Here is a 17,605-nt window from a genome sequence, read left to right as displayed (position 1 = left end):
TAAAAAAAATATTTATTCATCATTTGCATATGAAATCCTCAAATTATTACAAAACATTACTGTTTAATTTTTAGAGAGGTGAGAGTGAGTTATACAAGTTTAGTATAAACTGTCCTCTCCTGCTTGAAATTCTTGAAAGGTGTCATGAAAAAGATTTTCTTTTGATAAAAGAAACAAACAATTAATGGAATTATTTTGACCAAAAACATTGAAAACCGAAATAATTTAAAAAAAAATTTTTTTTTTTATCTAAAAATTTGGCTCTTGATCAACAATTTTCTGAAGAAAGAACAAAAAAAAAAATTTGTTTTGAAAAAATGTTACCTGAATGAAGATTTGATTTCAAAGATTCTTACCTGACAATTCGCTTTGGCCGATGTTGTTGGAACCAAAGGTAAATCGAACAGTCTGTAAATGAATGAGAAATGAAAATTCAGAAAAAGTTTGTAATAAAAGAACGATTAGAAATTAGTATCAGTGTGCCAAAAGGTTCTATGACGACCAATCCGGTACATTATAATCTCTATAACAGAATGCACAATTACTTGCCTCCCCACGAGGGCAAAGTTAGACATGCGGTCAGTTTCATATGTAGGGGTATGTTCAACATCTTGAAAAAGCGCCCTCTGAATGGGATAAAAATAAATATTGCCCCAGTCAAGAAGGATACCTCCTCCTTTGACCAATGACAAAACAGATATTACATTTTGATTCTAACCTGAAAATCAACTTGTGAATCCATAATTATACTTTTCAGCCATTCCTATTCCTACAGATAATTATAGTTATATCCTCTTGTAGATCGAAGTTACCTATATAGACACACACATATCTATATAATAAAGCTCAATGTCTGTGTGTCTGTCTGTGTGTACACAAATAGGCTCCTATATTGTTTACTATTATAATAAACTGACCACATACAATGACAGAAGAGGTATCAAGGATCTGAAATGGGTATGATAAAGTGGGCCCCCAGGGGGGTACTTATAAGGAGGAACCCTATGCATGCTCACACCATTTCACGTAGAGCTGCCAAATTTGGCAGGATAATGCACCATGGAAAAGAGGAAATTTTGACGGGTTACACCACTTACTCCCACCAACTGGGGTGGGGATCCCAGGGGTGCCTCTTATAACTGTGCATGCTCACACCATTTGATGTACACTTGTAGAGTTACCAAATATGGCAGGATCATCCATTATGGGGTGGGGGAAGTTTTCCCAGGTTACACCACTCATCCTCAGAAATGAGGGTGGAGCCCCAGTGGTGTCACTTATAACTAGGAACCATATGCACACTCACACTGTTTAATGTAGAGCTACTGGACTTGCAATGATAACCCGCCATGGGAAGGGGGTTTATGGGTTACATCGCTCAGTCCCACCAACAGAGGTGAGCCCCCATGTAGGTCACTTATAATGAGGAACCCTAATTAGTGTTCATACGTTTGTATCAATAAAGATTCCCACTACTGCCCCCTCGTTCGTTTTAGCAATCCCATACCACAAAAATGCTCCAAGCAATGTCGAGTCTGTCTGTGTGTCTGTCTGTACATCTATAGAATGATGTAATAAAGCTCAGCATCTGTGTGTCAGTCTGCTTGTACATCTATAAGACGAAACAGAATATAGGATACAAAAAGTATGTAGAAAATAAATATAAGTTTTAAAAGAATTTAAAAGTTATTTATATTGTTATATAAATCAGAGTCCATTTTCAGAAAATAGACTCTGATTTATATAACAATATAAATAACTTTTAAATGGCAGGATTATATATATATATATATATATATATATATATATATATATATATATATATATATATATATATATAGCTATCAACAAACATGTGTTTCATCTTTTGAAGACTCATCAGTGTGGCCAGACACAGCTGATGCATCAATCTCAAGATTTGAACTATGAACCTTAATCACCAGTGACTATGAAAGTCCTACACTCTTTCCGTCTTGGCCAACTTAATATTGCTTATTAAGTGGAAACTGTTATCGATTACACCAGAGTGGTTTACCCATAATAGTGCAAACATGTATAAAAAATATTGCTATCTATAAAATTCGAAATGAAATGTTGGCAGCAAATGAAAAGGACAGGAGGGATGCTTGGAAATACTACGATGAAAAATTGTTGAATACTGAGTTTTTATGGAACCGTGAAAATCAAGAAGTTGTTGAAGCAGTATCTAGTTTAGCTATAAAAATCGAGAAACAAATGTTAATGGGAAGCTGTGAGTAAGATGGAGAAGGGTAAGTCTGAAAGACCCTCAGATATTTTTGCATGAGAGTAGAAAGTGGATGTTGGGTTTATTTTTGACAGCTGTGTAACTCTTGTTTCCCTTATTTTGTCCTTTAGTCCTCGCATTCAATGAGCAATGTTTCTGACAAAGAGGAAAGAATTGCTGTTTTCTAGGCCAGAATCTAATCCATCTAACACTTATTGTTGTCAAGGTTTATTTATTTTTTTTTTTTTTACTTCTTTATTAAATTTTCACCCCAAACAAGGCACAGTGCCATTTTGAAATAGGGGCTATTATCGGGGATATAAGTTGCAAGGATATTATGAAGGGAGATGAGCAGCAAAATGTCGGTTCACATTACACTTGAACTTCTGCATATCAGTACAGCTGAGAAAGCAGAATTCCATAAGGGAGTTCCAAAGTCTAGCAGTTCTGGGAAGAAACTATTGGAGTAGAAAGTTTTCTTACACTTAGGGATCTCTACTGTGAAAGGGTGGGATTTTGAAGTAGTATTTTTTTAACTCTTTACATCAAGTGGCTTCATGCTTTGTCTGAGTGATTTCCATAAAAAAAAAAACATATTGAAAGCTGTAGGTGAACAAACATTGAGATGCTCAAAAACTTGATAAATCATATAAAAGAAAAGGTTATCGTGAAAGTCTGAAAACTTTTTGCAATTGTGAATTGTTACAATGGTAAAAAGGAAGAACTAGATGAGAGTAAATATAGAACGTTTTAACGCGGATCGGGATGTAACTTCTTCAGGGACAGCTTCACATGGAATGAGGATGGCGAGAAATGTATGAAAGAAACGTGGAAATGAAGAAGTCAGTGGATAAAAAGTTTAATGAATATGGATGTTGAAAGAGGGAAGCAAGAAGAGTAATATAAAAAAAAAAACAAGAAGAAAGCTGAGAAAGCCAAGTTTCCAGACATAAAAATGATGATCAGAAAGAATGAAATATTCAACAAAGACAAATAGGGATATTGTTAGAGGGAAGTGCATTCAAAATGACAATGAAGTGTTTGCAACAAATGAACAGGACAAAAGAGATATTTGGAAATTCCATTATGAGAAATTCTTGAATACTGTGTTTGCATGGAACCATGAAAATCTAAAAGTTGCCGAAGCACTATCTAGTCCAGCTGTAGGAATTGAGAAAGAAATTCTAGGCTGTGATTAAGATGACAGTGGGTAAAAGCTGAAAGACATTGTTGCATAAATGTTGAAGGTTGTATATGGACAGAGATTGAGAGGATCACGCCAACTTTATGAATCGGATCATAAAAAGAAGAGGTTGTTCTGAAAGACTGGGATTTTACTAAAATCATCAAATGTTACACGGTTAAAAGCTAAACACTAGATAGAGGTGATTACTGAAACTTAAAATGTATGGCTCAGTTTCTAAAAGTGATTGAGAGAATAACTGCGTAGCAAATAAGAAGTTTAATGAATATAAATGAAATGCAGTTTTGTTTTATGAGCAAAAAAATATGACTGATGCTATATTCATCCTGAGATTTGTTTTGCCATAAAAAAGTAGAATTATTTACGATTCTGTTCTGGATCTGTCATGCTTCTACCGGGCAACGTTAGTTAACGGGTCCTGCTAGTATATAATGAAATGCAGTTTTCTTTTATGGGCAAAAAAAAAGTAGAATTATTTACTGATTCTGTGCTTCATTGCCTTGGAGTCAAATTTTGGATTTGAAAACATATCACAAGGTATTCTAAACGTCTTTTCTAAAACGGAGATACACATCCAGCATAATTCACGCCATGCACAGTTCCTGTTATTTGGTAGGGACCAAAGCAGTCCTTAATATTATAAGACCAGCCAGCTAGTTTTAAAATATCGCAGCACGCTGAGCACTGTTTTAAAGATACCCTTTAAAACAAGTGAATTTTGTTACCTTGTATCTGAACTGGCCGAATGCTTCAACCGAGGAGTGCTCGATACCTGTGAAAGATAGATTTTCGTTAGTTCATTTGTAACCATATAATATCACATGCAAGATAGAAACAACAAATAGAAATTTTAATAATCAGATTGATACGCTACTTCTTGTAAACTCATTGAAATTAAATAACGTTGACCCTGGTAAGAAATTACATGGGTGACCATTTGGGAATAGCTAGAAACCTTGTAAGCCAAAGACCGCTATTAATCAGCATCTACAAGGAACACAACAGGCAGGCTTAGCCCGTTTGTTGTGATCTGTTCCGACTAGGTAATCGTTGGCGATGACAAATAAATTTCAAATGTAATGAATAAAACAAAAAATTTCTCAAATACATAAATGAATGTATGTGTCCTTTCGACATAGTTTTACAGATATATCATGCCATTAAAAATAAGTTGTTTTTTTTCAAAATTGTTTTTTTTTACTTGCCTTAAAAAATAAATAGAATCCAATTTCATAACATTAAATATTTGTAATTTTTCTGCATTGATGACAACATAACAGTTAACATCTATAAACAAGAAACAAAAATGTGAAGAAATTTTGTGCTTGAAAACCATATTTGTTAGCATTATGTGATAAAGGTAAGATAACTTTTGATGTTAGTAATAATGAGTTATCTCCACTTGAAATTTTAAAAAATCCGCTTTTCTCTTGAAAATCAAACTTATTATATTTCCTCTAAAACTTTCGGTTATTCTTCGTTATTGTAGGGAAATTCGAAAAATCGAAATATTGAATTTCAAGCGAAATCAATAGTATCAATAGTAGAATTGTCATGCCGTAGAAATGAAATTATCCAAAAATTACGAAAAATGATAAGGCAGAATGTTAATTATAAATGAAAACAGTTTTCGAAGCTAGTTTCGAAGTTTTTAGAAAATATTTATCTCCCTTTTTGTTACAATTTGAACTTTCCGGTTTCTTTTCTTGCAAAACTTAATTTTCGCTAATGGTCTTCGAAATCTATTTTCAGTAATAATTAATTTTCTACCTTATTTTTTGTAATTTTTAGATATGTTCATTATTGTGTCATGACAATTCAGTAGACATGACTGGTTTCACTTGAAATTCAATATTGCAGAATAAAATTAGATTTTCTTGAAATAATAATAATAAAATACTTTATAATTATGTCATTTTAAAATTTTTTTCATCTTCGTCCCGTGCCTAGTACATACATTAGGGTCTGCCAAACGATTGTGAAAAATGGATCGCATGTTTCCGTGACATCAGATTTGTGTTAACTATATGAACTATGGAAAAGCAGAAGCGACTTAATGATTTTTTAACACCTTTGTTTATCTTTTTCAAACTGCAATTAATAATTAATCTTTGTTTTAATTTTGTTAGGTTTTAAGATTTACCCAGTTTAACGATTAATAATATTATAAACATTTGTATATTAAATATGAAATACGGTTTTACTGAATATTCATTTGGTTACCTACAGGGTTCCATATTTTGTTCGGTAAAAAGAGACAAACAAAATATGAGGAGGGGGGCTACAAAATGCTTAATATTTGTGCAATAATATTTTCAAATTGGTTTTAATCTGGCGATAAAATAGCTGACAAGAGTCATGTTTATATTAAAACTTAATATTTTAAAAAAAATTTAAACACAATTAATTAAAAATCTATGTTGTAATGGAACATTTTGAAATAATAGAATTTTAATTGTTTTAATCTTTTAAAAATTAATTAATCTTTACGAAGTTTCTTTTTCTTGACAATTCAACTGATTATAGCATATATTAATTCGAAAAAAACGCTATTAAAAAAAAACAACATAATAATATTAAGTTTATATCAATTTTTTAATTTCAACTTCAAGGTTAATTTTTGTTCAATATGTATATTTAAATTTTTAAAAAATAAATATTTTTTACTCATTTGAACTCCTATGTTTCATAATAAATAGAAATTTCGATAGATTTAAATATATTTTGTTCGAATTTCGAAAAAATAAATAGGGGTGTGGACACGTACTAAAAAAATATTTCCCCTCGTATATTTTACAAAAACTGCATTTTATATGTAATTTCATTCTAAAATGGATAAGTATCGAAAATTTCACGAAAATCTGACCATTAGTTGATTTTTGCTAGATTTATTAAATACGGGTATGTTTTCATGTTCGGAATGTCTACTACATGGGAACGTTATTTGTCAGCGCCAATTATGTAAACATGATTTTCGTCTCGCAATTTCATTATTTTCGTTTGATGAAAAAAATTATTACTGGTTTATTTTGTCCTTCTTTTAAATGGTACAAAAATTATACTGATAATATTAATTTATGATAAAGTTACATCGTGTTACATATAGGGTGGGGTAATTCTGTGGTAAATTTTGGCAGTCCCTAACATACATCATACAGACATTTCTGTATTTTTCTTTCATTTTAAATGCTGCCATAAGTGCCAATCTGAATAAAACCCAGATAAAGACATCCAAAAATTGCAAATCGAAACCTGACAGACTAAGAGACATATCTTCTCACATAAATCTGTGAACACATACTCATTGAATATTTGAGAGAAAAAAAAATTTTGAATTAAAAGCATTTTTTGTTTTAGGTGCACCCTTTCATGTCTAAATTTCAAATAAAATTTTCGTCGCTGCAATGGATGCAGCTTGCGAATATCAGTTCTTGCATTTTTGCTCTGCCATCATCTAACCGTTTTTCTTACCTCAAGTGAGATGGACCTGTGCTTCCTGAGGGCGCCCTTTTGGTGATAGGCAGAGAAACAGGCTGTGCAATAAACTTCCGTACATTGGATGCAACACTGCAAATCGAACAACGAAAATAACAAGATTGTTATTCTTATTTATTTAAAAAAATATATATGAATAAATAAAAAATACAATTTTTCTTACTTTTATTTAACCAAAAACAGCAAAAAAATTAAATAAAAGATCTTTCTTCTTATTTATAAAAAGAAGTGAAATTTAAAATAAAAAAAAATAAAATAGACAAAATAAAATGTCATATGGATAGAATCTGGCACAGAAAACAATATTTTTAATGGAAATTACTCCAGACAGTATAAGAAGCCACCTGATATAAGAACCTAAAAAAGTCCTACATCAAAGTAAAAAAAATACTACATCAAGGAAAAAAATACTACATCAAAGTAAAAAATACTACATCAAGGTAAAAAACTATATCAAGGTAAAAAAAAAAAAAAAATACCAAATAAAGGTAAAAAAAAAAAAACTACATCAAGGTAAAAAAATACTACAGCAAGGTAAAAAAATTATTACAGCAAAGTAAAAAAAATACTACATCAAGGTAAAAAAAGTACTAGAGCAAGGGAAAATACTACATCAAGGTAAAAAATCCTACATCAAGATAAAAAATCCTACATCAAGATAAAAAAAAATACTACATCAAGACAAAAACTCCTATATCAAGGGAAAGCAATACTACAGCAAGGTTAATAAATACTACATCAAGGTAAAAAATACTACATCAAGGTAAAAAATACTACATCAAAGTAAAAAATATTACATCAAGTTAAAAAATACTACATCAAATTAAAATACTACATCAAGGTAAAAAATACTACATCAAGGTAAAAAATACTACATCAAATTAAAATGCTACATCAAGGTAAAAAATACTACATCAAGATAAAAAAATACTACATCAAAGTAAAAAAAATACTACACCAAGTTAAAAATACAACATCAAAGTAAAAAAAAATGCTGCATCAAGGTAAAAAAATACTACATCAAGGTAAACAAATACTACATCAATGTAAAAAAATACTACATCAAGGTAAAAAATACCACATCAAGGTAAAAAAAATACTACACCAAATAAAAAAAATACTACATCAAAGTAAAAAATTAATACATCAAGGTAAAAAAATACTACATCAAAGTAAAAAAGTACTACATCAAGGTAAAAAAATACTACATCTAGGTATAAAAATACTACATCAACGTATAAAAATACTACATCTAGGTATAAAAATACTGCATCAAGGTAAAAAAAATACTACATCAAAGTAAAAAAATACTACATCAAGGTTAAAAAATACTACATCAAGGTAAAAAAATACTACATCAAAGTAAAAAAATACTACATCAAAGTAAAAAAATACTACATCAAAGTAAAAAAATACTGCATCAAGGTTAAAAAATACTACATCAAGGTAAAAAATACTACATCAAGGTAAAAAAATACTACATCAAGGTAAAAGAATACTACATCAAGGTTAAAAAATACTACATCAAAGTAAAAAAATACTACATCAAGGTAAAAAATACCACATCAAAGTAAAAAAATACTATATCAAGGTAAAAAATACTACATCAAGGTAAAAAATACTATATCAAGGTTAAAAAATACTACATCAAGGTTAATAAATACTACATCAAGGTAAAAATATACTACATCAAGGTTAAAAAAATACTACACCAAGTTAAAAATTACTACATCAAGTTAAAAATACTACATCAAGTTAAAAATACTACATCAAGGTTAAAAATACTACATCAAGGTAAAAAAATACTACATCAAGGTAAAAAAATACTATATCAAGGTAAAAAAATACTATATCAAAGTAAAAAAATACTACATCAAGTTAAAAAAAGACAGCCTATAATGAGTGTTAGAAGAATAGATTCCGAGCCATAAAAAAGCAGTTCTTCCTCCTTTGTCAGAATCATCATTTACGGAATGTGAGGACTAAAGGACAAAATAGGAAACGCATGAGAATCTGCAGGAAGTCAACCCAATGTCCACGCTTCACTCTCCTTTGCTAATAAGCTGACGCAAAATATGTTTGCAGTTTATATTACAAATTAATTATTCAAACGTTTGTCATGTGATCAATTAATAATGAATATTTTTAAATCAAATTTATTTGGCTAAAAATGAACAAAGTTCAACATAAAAAAAGATATTTACATCTTGATAAAATATGAATATTTATTCAAAGTAATTTTAAGCTTGAATATAAAAGGACACCGCTATGAACATTTCTGATAGTCTGTTCCAGGGAGCAATGCCATAGATAGAGAATGCTGCCTTTTTTCTGCTGAGACGAAAGCAACGGTAATACATCTTTTATGGATTCCTGCATAGACTGTGATTAGACGTTAGAGTGAAAAACGTCTCAAAAGGAACATACAATTTCCCGTGGGTGATGCTGGAGGTCGTTTTGTAAATATTTTTTTGAAACAAATGTTAGAGTTATTAGCAATAATGTTAATTATTAAGATCTAATACTATATTAGAATATCTAATACTATATCAGAATATCTAATACTAGCAGGGTGCTAGCACTGCTTGGTTGTCAAATTCATTTAAATAAAATATTTTAATTCATGCATATTTATTATTATAAAACCAATTCTCTATTAATTATTATATTGTACCCAATATATAGTAGTGATTTCAAAAGTTTCAAAAAATATATGATTTTGTTCCATCGGAACCAAAACATATAGCTCTCCAGCTTTATTTGTTACTGTTTAATCTAAGTTCATACACATACAAAAACTTTTTAAAAAAAATAACATTCTTAAACCTGTAAATGCATATTTGCACATGCATAGAAGAGTATTTTAAGTCGACTTACGCCTGCCAAGTTCTAATTTTGTTTTTAATTTTGATCCCTTAACAGCTATTTTTACTGGCTTAAAAGCAAATCCAATTTGTTTCACAGGTCCGAATCTCTTATATATCAAATTTCAAGTCTGTAGACCAAAAATTGAGAGTAGAGTTTTGTAGAAACCATTCTGCACACAGACCAACAGGATCACTCACTCACTCACTCTCACTCTCTCTCTCTCTCTCTCTCTCTATATATATATATATATATATATATATATATATATACTAGTAGGCCATTTGGTGTTGTTTGGTCATAAAATATGATTAAATATGATATTTTAATTTATTTTGTATTTATTATTATAGAGCTAATCCTCTATTGATTATTATATTGTACCCAGTATATAGTAGTGATGCAATAAAAAAAATGACTCGAATGTTAGCAGCTAGAATTGAAACCAAAACATTTAACACTCCAGCAAAACCTTTCAGCCTTGCAGCACAGCGGTGCTTCTTCATTATAATAGCAAAATTTTTAAATTGAAATATAGAATTTCAAGTAAAACCAATGGTATCAACTTAATTGTCATGTTTGAAAATTATCAACTTAATTGTCATGTTTTGAAAATTATGAAAAACGATAAGGGAGGAAATTAACCCAACTTATTAATAGAAAGCATTTTCTAAAAACAATTAACAAAACTTGAGTTTTGCTAAACTGACCTAAAATTTTCAAAGGTGTCAGAAAATGATTACTCCCCTTGTTACGATTCGAACTCATTAGTTTCTTTTTCAATTTTTTTTTTTTTTTTGCTAATTGTCTTCAAAAACTATTTTCATTAATAATTAATTTTCTACTTGATCATTTTTACACAATTTTTTAATATCTTCATTACTGTGACATGACAATTAAGTAGATATCATTGGTTTTGCTTGAAATTCAATTTTTCGATTTTCGGATTTTGCTTGATTAACGAAGAAGCACCACCATTCTTTGATGGTGGGAGGAAGCTTAATACCTCATAATCATTTTATAAGGTGAATTATTAACGAACTCGTCATACTAACATTACCCACTGAGCTTGGTTCAGACTATTTGAGACAAGAAAAAAAGTGAGTTTGCAAACCCAGTTACATTAAAAAAATAAAAAGACAAACGCCAAAATTAGTCTTTCTATTCCCTCCTCCCTTTATCTTCCCAGCTATGAGTTAAATATTATAGACACTTGTGGTGATATTTCCTATTATTTATAATGGACTATTCTAATCTTTTGCTTTTTTGAGTTGGTTTTATAACTTCAGATTGCTGAGAGAGAGAGAGAGAGAGAGAGAGAGAGAGAGAGAGAGAGAGAGAGAGAAAGAAAGAAAGAGAGACTATATAAAATAAAAGTGGGGAGGGGTCAAACGGCATCCAGTGAAAGAGGGTGAGAGTAGCAGACAGGAACTTAACAATAGAGTAGTAACTTAATGAGCAAATAAGAAATTATGACTAATTCTAACAATCAAAACAGATAAAAAAAAAAACATAACACAATCCTAAAACCAAGGAATATTTTAACATGTATTTTGTATGATTAAAATACATAGGATAAAAACCTTAAGGAAAAGAATGTTGATTAATTCCAAAGGCCAGCAATGACCAAGATCTTTCTGATTCTCCCTCTTCTGATCTCGAGCACGTGGTACAATGGAGGAAAAGGTGGCTCATTAATTTTAATACAGCTAAAACCAAACTTCCCTCCTTTCACCATAATCACTCTGACCCCCATCATGCCCCAATCGAAATGAATGGATCTCGTCTCGGGGAAGCTCCATATCTTGACAATCTTCTGAAAATGACCTTCACTACCGACCTAAAATGAAACATGTACATCAAATCTGTTGCCAAGATGGCTGGAAAAATGGTTGGATCATTCTGCCGCTCCAGCAGTTATCTCACTGCCGATGCAATCCTCAATTTGTATAAGAGCCAAGTACATCCTAAAATGGAGTACTGTTACTATATCTGGGCAGAGACTGCTTGGTGCACCCTAGTCTACCTCGATAGAGTTCACAACCAGCTTCCAAACCTAGGAGGTGATGCACTTTTTCCTTCTCTGCCATCTCTTTCCCACGCAGAAGAGATGTCGCGAGCCTGTCTCTGCTCTATCATTATTTTTATGACAAGTGCTCGTCTGAACTCCAATCTATAGTCCCTCTTTGCCAAACTTTCACAAAAAAACACTCGACTAGCTACAACCACTATCAATAATTTCCCCCACTCTCTATCTGTGCCTAAATCTCAAACTCAGATTCCACAAACGCATCTTCTTTCCTAGAACTGTACGCCTGTGGAACACAGTTCCATTGGCCTGCTTCCCAGCTGACTACAGTATGGTAGCTGTCAAGTCTAATGTAAACAAGTTCTTGTTGAATATCTCCTTAAATAATCAAATTGTTGCCAACTTACACCATTAACGATTACTACACTACCACATTACATTCATTGACCTTTATCCCCAAAAGGCTTTCAGATCTTGATAAATGGTGACTCCCTTGTAAAAAAAAACAAAAACAAAAAAAAAAAAAAGCTCATACTTAGTATAATAATTGATAATAGATCAATTTTATTTGTAGATGATTATCGTAGTTTAATTATATTTATCAATTTGTTGTCGGCAAATGCAATGAATACTCATAAATATTAATGAAAACGTTTAATGATAATAATAAAAAAACTGACTTACCAAGGCTGCTCCATTTGATTCACATTGACCACAAAGTTTTCCATGACTTTTGCTGCTGCTGCTGTTGCTCTTAAAAGTTCCGGTTGAATGATTAGATATGTCGCTTAGCTTTTTGGATAAAGATGAAAACTCGTTTCGATTTGGGAGATCTGCAAAATTGGAAAAGACATTAATTATAAGAATCAAAAGTTTGGAAAAAAAAAGGCAATTTTTAGATGCGGTTAGACATCTTAATAAGAGAGAGTCAATCAGTCTATCCTCCTTATGTTTAAATAGGCATTATCTTTCGTCTGTCATACTTAAATTTGAAATAGCATTGTCTTTTGTTTATCATGATAAATTTGAAATAGCATTGTCTTTTGTTTGTCATGATAAATTTGAAATAGCATTGTCTTTCGTCAGTCATGATAAATTTGAAATAGCATTGTCTTTCGTCTGTCATGATAAATTTGAAATAGCATTGTCTTTCGTCAGTCATGATAAATTTGAAATAGCATTGTCATTCATCTGTCATGATAAATTAAATAGCATTGTCTTTCGTCTCTCATGATAAATTTGAAATAGCATTGTCTTTTGTTTGTTATGATAAATTTGAAATAGCATTGTCTTTTGTTTGTTATGATAAATTTGAAATAGCATTGTCTTTTGTCTGTCACCCTCAAAGTTTGAATAAGCAGTCTTTCGTCTGCTTCACTTCAGTTTGAAATGGTTTTCTTTGGTCAATCGCTTGAGTATAAAATAACATTTAAGTTGCATCCATGCTTCTTTATAATAGCTTGTCACAAGTTTGAAATAACGCGTGTGTTGGATTGTCATAAGTTTGAAATAGCGTGTCTGTTGGTCTGTCACAAGTTTGAAATAACATTTTCATCAATAAACGCATAGATTGAATGGACGCATCTTAAGAATAAATTCCTTTTTTGTTCTGGTAATTAATTTGGGTTTCTAAACTTGTCATGCATCAACACTAAAGATAATGCAATTGAAACACCAAGCAGTGAAGGCATAATGCAAAATCTGACGCGATCTTTGCCTCACCCCCGAGGGGATCCCATGAGCATAGAGGCTCTGTGCTAATCTATTTATGTTTGAACTAGCGGTAAAGGAATTAAAAATACTTGTAACTCCCAGCAGACTCATCTCTATCTTATTGCAAAAATGAAATACCCCTTTAAATAAGAGGGACCCAAGTAAAAGTACTTTATTTTGATTGAAAGTATTTAGGTAGCAAACATCATCTAAGACATGTTTTGTTGCATAAAACTGACAAGAAGGAACTCTTTAGTTTTCTTTTCATTAATTTTTTATGTTCTCTTACAATTATTGATATTTTCTATATAATGGAATAAAAAAATTAACAACTGATGTTTCACTGTTTTATGTACATTTGTCCTACCATTTTCGGCTATTTTAGCAGTTATTTTCGAGGAAACATGTTAAGAATAATAGTTAATAACAGCATTACTACTGCTACTGCTACTACTACTACTACTAATAATAATAATAAATAACTTAAACTGCAAGAAATCTTATTTAAGGTGGAAATACTGAGGAGGGAGATCACTAACCAGACCTCCACTGGATGAGTATGAAGAATAGTGGGACTTTAGGGAGGCTTATTGCCACCCAAATTCCAGTAAAAACCAATGGTTTTTGTCAGCAAGAAATCAACGGTAAACAGCTGTTGTGATAATGCAAAGTCTTTTGCAATAGTTATCGAAAGAAGTGGAAAGTACTAGAAACCTGGAGAGACTTGTGTCATCCAGATACCAGGGAAGACCACTGGCTATTAATTATTATGATACTGTAGGATCCTTAACATGGAATTGCTAAAGTAAGAAGACCTGTCAAAACGTACACAAAATTATTGACCGAAGACATTGGCTTACAACTTAGAGATCTTCCTAAGGCCATGGAAGAAAGAGACCTGTGGAGAGAAAGAGTCAATTTGGTCTGGGTATCCCTCTTGATATGATAATTACTAGTGATGATGACGTGTGAAAACTTTTAGTGAGTATAAATAATAATGTAATGATATTTCTTGCAAAATTAGTTGACAAATATTTGATTTGAGCGTACAACAGCATCAATGGGAAGTTAAATCCACCATTTTGCAGTGTCAGCCATCTGCAAAATATTTACCACCATCGATTTTATTTCAACAGAAACAAAAAACAGCATTCTCTGTCTGTGTTTCAGCTCTGTGAAACAACCTGTCTACAGCAGTTATGAAAATGCTGCTTAGTCCAGATTTAAAATTGGATAAACATTTTCTTTGTGAATGTAAATATCTTCATGTCTTGTTGCAATTTTCTATTTTTTGCCTATTTGATTTGAAATTTTTTTTTTTTACTTGGGAGTCACCACTTATTAAGGCCCGAAGGCCACTCGAGGATAAGCGTTAATGAATGTAAAGTGGTAATGTAGTAGTCGTTAATGGTGTAAATTGGGTAGAATTTGATTATTTAAAAGAACAGTTCAGCAAGAACTTGTTTACAGTGGATTTGAAAGCTACTATATTGTATTCATCCGGGAAGCAGGTCAGTGGATCAGTGTTCCACAAGCAGGTAGTTCTGGGAAAAAAGCTTTTTTCATGGAATCTGCGTTTAGATTTAGGCACAGATACAGAGTGGGAGTAATTATATGTAGCGGTTGTAGGTAGTCGAGTGTGTTTTGTGAAAGTTTGGCAAAGGGGGACCATAGATTCGAGTTTAGTCGAGCACTTGCCATAAAAATAATGATAGAGCAGAGACAGGCTAGCAACGCCTCTCCCGTGGGAAAGAGGCTGAAGGGAAGAAAAAAGGGCATTACCTACTAGGTTTCGAAGCCAGTTTTGAACTTTATCAAGACAGCATAGGACTGCCACCCAGATGTGGCAACAGTATTTTATTTTAGGACATACCTGGCTCCTACATAGTCACCACCATTTTCAATCCACTTTTGCCAGCCTCTTTTGATGTCTCGATTGTAAAAGCTCACTCACATTTCTCTCGCTACTCTGAAATCAACGAACCCATTTCCTAACTGAACTGATATCAACTGCATCGGCTTTGTAAACGTTCAACAGGCGCTGGCAAATGCTGATCGGTTCAATTTTTTCTGCATGGAGGAGTTCATTGATGAATCTCTATTTCTGATGCACGTCTATGTCAGGTGACGTTTTCTTAGAGTCTCACACTGTCAATATCTGCAACAGAGAGATGAAACTTTCAGGTCATAAATGCATAAGTTCAGTCATCATAACAATGCAATTTGCAACCCCCCTCTGATCCATTTGGACGAAATAAAAAATAGAAGGTATTACTTTTAGAATGTCCCTCATATTTTGTTGATTTTAGGGGTTTACATCATGCAAGTCGACTTTTATTCGTTGCGCTCTCATTGTGAAAGAAGAATCCAAAACAATCTCTGATCGATCACTTACTGAGTTTTTCATCTGTCAGCATTTTCACTTTGCCAATCTAAATCAAATCAAAAAGAATAATTTAACACATTTAAAACAACAACCAAATTTATTGCAACTCCCTCTTTCTTTCTTTCACACACACACACATATCGTACTTTGGGATAATTGTGCCAAAAATGGAAGTAATTGCGGCAACTAAAAATGTGCTCTTTATATGCACGGTTGCCAAAAGAGCACTTTTAACTAGTTGGCGCAATTACCCCAAAGTATATATATATATATATATATATATATATATATGCTTTTTTTTTTTTTTTACACAGTGATCACCACTTATCAAGGCCCGGAAGCCACTCAGGGATAAGGGTTATTGCAAGTACATTACGTTAGTGTGGAGATTTGATGGAGTGTTTACTTAAGGGGGCGGTTCATTAGGAATTTGTTAACATTAGACTTGAAGACATCCAAGTTGTAGTCCGGAGGGAAGCAGGCAGACGGAACAGAGTTCCACAGGCGTGCAGTTCTAAGAAGGTCTATGCTTTTTATTATTTCAGCCTCGACTGTATTAACTTAATTCATTACAAGTTGTTGCAATAAACGGGATAAAGATTATCCGCCTATATCATCAGATGATTTAAACTTAAAATAAAAAGGAAAGATATTGCTTTATATATGGATATTAAAAGAGAAGTAAGAGATAGAGAGGGGAGGAGGGAAAAAAGGGGAAAGAGAGGAAGTGGGGGAAAAGACACCAGAGAAAAAAAGATTAAAAAAAAGAAAAAATATCTATATATAAATTAAGTTAAAATTTTATAAAGTTATAAATATAAGACAGAGCAAGAGATGAGGTGGGGTGGGGGGGAAAGAAGAAAAGGAAAAGGAAATAAAAGTGAGTGTGTTAAAAAAGGTTTGCTGTGTTTTGAACAGTGACTTGCATATGTCTCAAGGTCAGAACTGGATTAAGAAGTCAACAATCTTCCTTTCTTGGGCAGAAAGAGCTAAGATGCGTCCAGTTCACATGGGTGAACAGATGCGTCCAATATCGCTTATATAACATCCCTTTGAGTAGGGAATCAATTATGGATTCTATTGGGTATGTTTTAGAATTGGAGTTGGGTTTAGGGGAGAAGGGGAAAAAAGTGGAGTTTTGTAGTAGTTTCAGGACATTTAGAGTTTTAAGTACATAGGTTTAGTAATTTTATTTAAAAAATTGACAATTTAAATATAGTATATCTCTCTTGTAGTTTAAACTGACCATTTAAATATAGTATATCTTTTTTGTGGTCTCTTGGTCTTACTAGATTCCAGGACAAAGATTCACCTAGTCTGGTTGAGTATCCAGCTTTATGCTGTTACTTGAGGTAACATCACTTGGAGAAGGTGCACCATTCCTCATAGAAGCCAGTGTTGGTTAGTCATACAGAAGAGATCTTATTTGGGCTGTGAATACGAAATGTGATTTTGAATATTTAGTCAATGTTTACTTGTAGGGAAAAGTATCCTCATGCCAGGTTGTCCTGACAAACCATTGTATGAGGATAGAATCTAGTAGGTATTCAAGTTTCTTTTTCATTATTGCCTTGCATTATTACTACTTAAATCGTTTTGGTGAATGTTATTATCAGCTAAATTGACGTCGAAGAGTGATTATCATCAATCATCAACAACTTCTAACCA

At 32.1% G+C, this 17,605-nt stretch overlaps 1 protein-coding gene across 6 annotated transcripts in view; it reads right to left on the bottom strand.

Moving 5' to 3' along the window:
• LOC145291402 (uncharacterized) overlaps positions 1 to 17,605 on the bottom strand; it is a 66,520-nt gene that overhangs the window by 30,339 nt on the left and 18,576 nt on the right. For all 6 annotated transcript variants that reach the window (XM_080137203.1, XM_080137208.1, XM_080137207.1 and 3 more), the window contains 5 exons: positions 15,947 to 15,983; positions 12,523 to 12,671; positions 6,921 to 7,016; positions 4,175 to 4,221; positions 357 to 408 (listed from right to left, as the gene is read on the bottom strand). In XM_080137203.1, the coding sequence (XP_079993329.1) occupies positions 357 to 408; positions 4,175 to 4,221; positions 6,921 to 7,016; positions 12,523 to 12,671; positions 15,947 to 15,983 (381 nt within the window). The remainder of the gene's footprint in view (positions 1 to 356; positions 409 to 4,174; positions 4,222 to 6,920; positions 7,017 to 12,522; positions 12,672 to 15,946; positions 15,984 to 17,605) is intronic.

The sequence above is a fragment of the Euprymna scolopes genome, chromosome 12 (genome assembly GCF_053919585.1).
Source record: "Euprymna scolopes isolate OS-2025 chromosome 12, ASM5391958v1, whole genome shotgun sequence".
NCBI lineage: Eukaryota > Metazoa > Mollusca > Cephalopoda > Sepiida > Sepiolidae > Euprymna > Euprymna scolopes.
The sequence above is the reverse complement of the archived record's forward strand: the minus strand, read 5'-3'. Positions and strand labels throughout refer to the sequence as shown.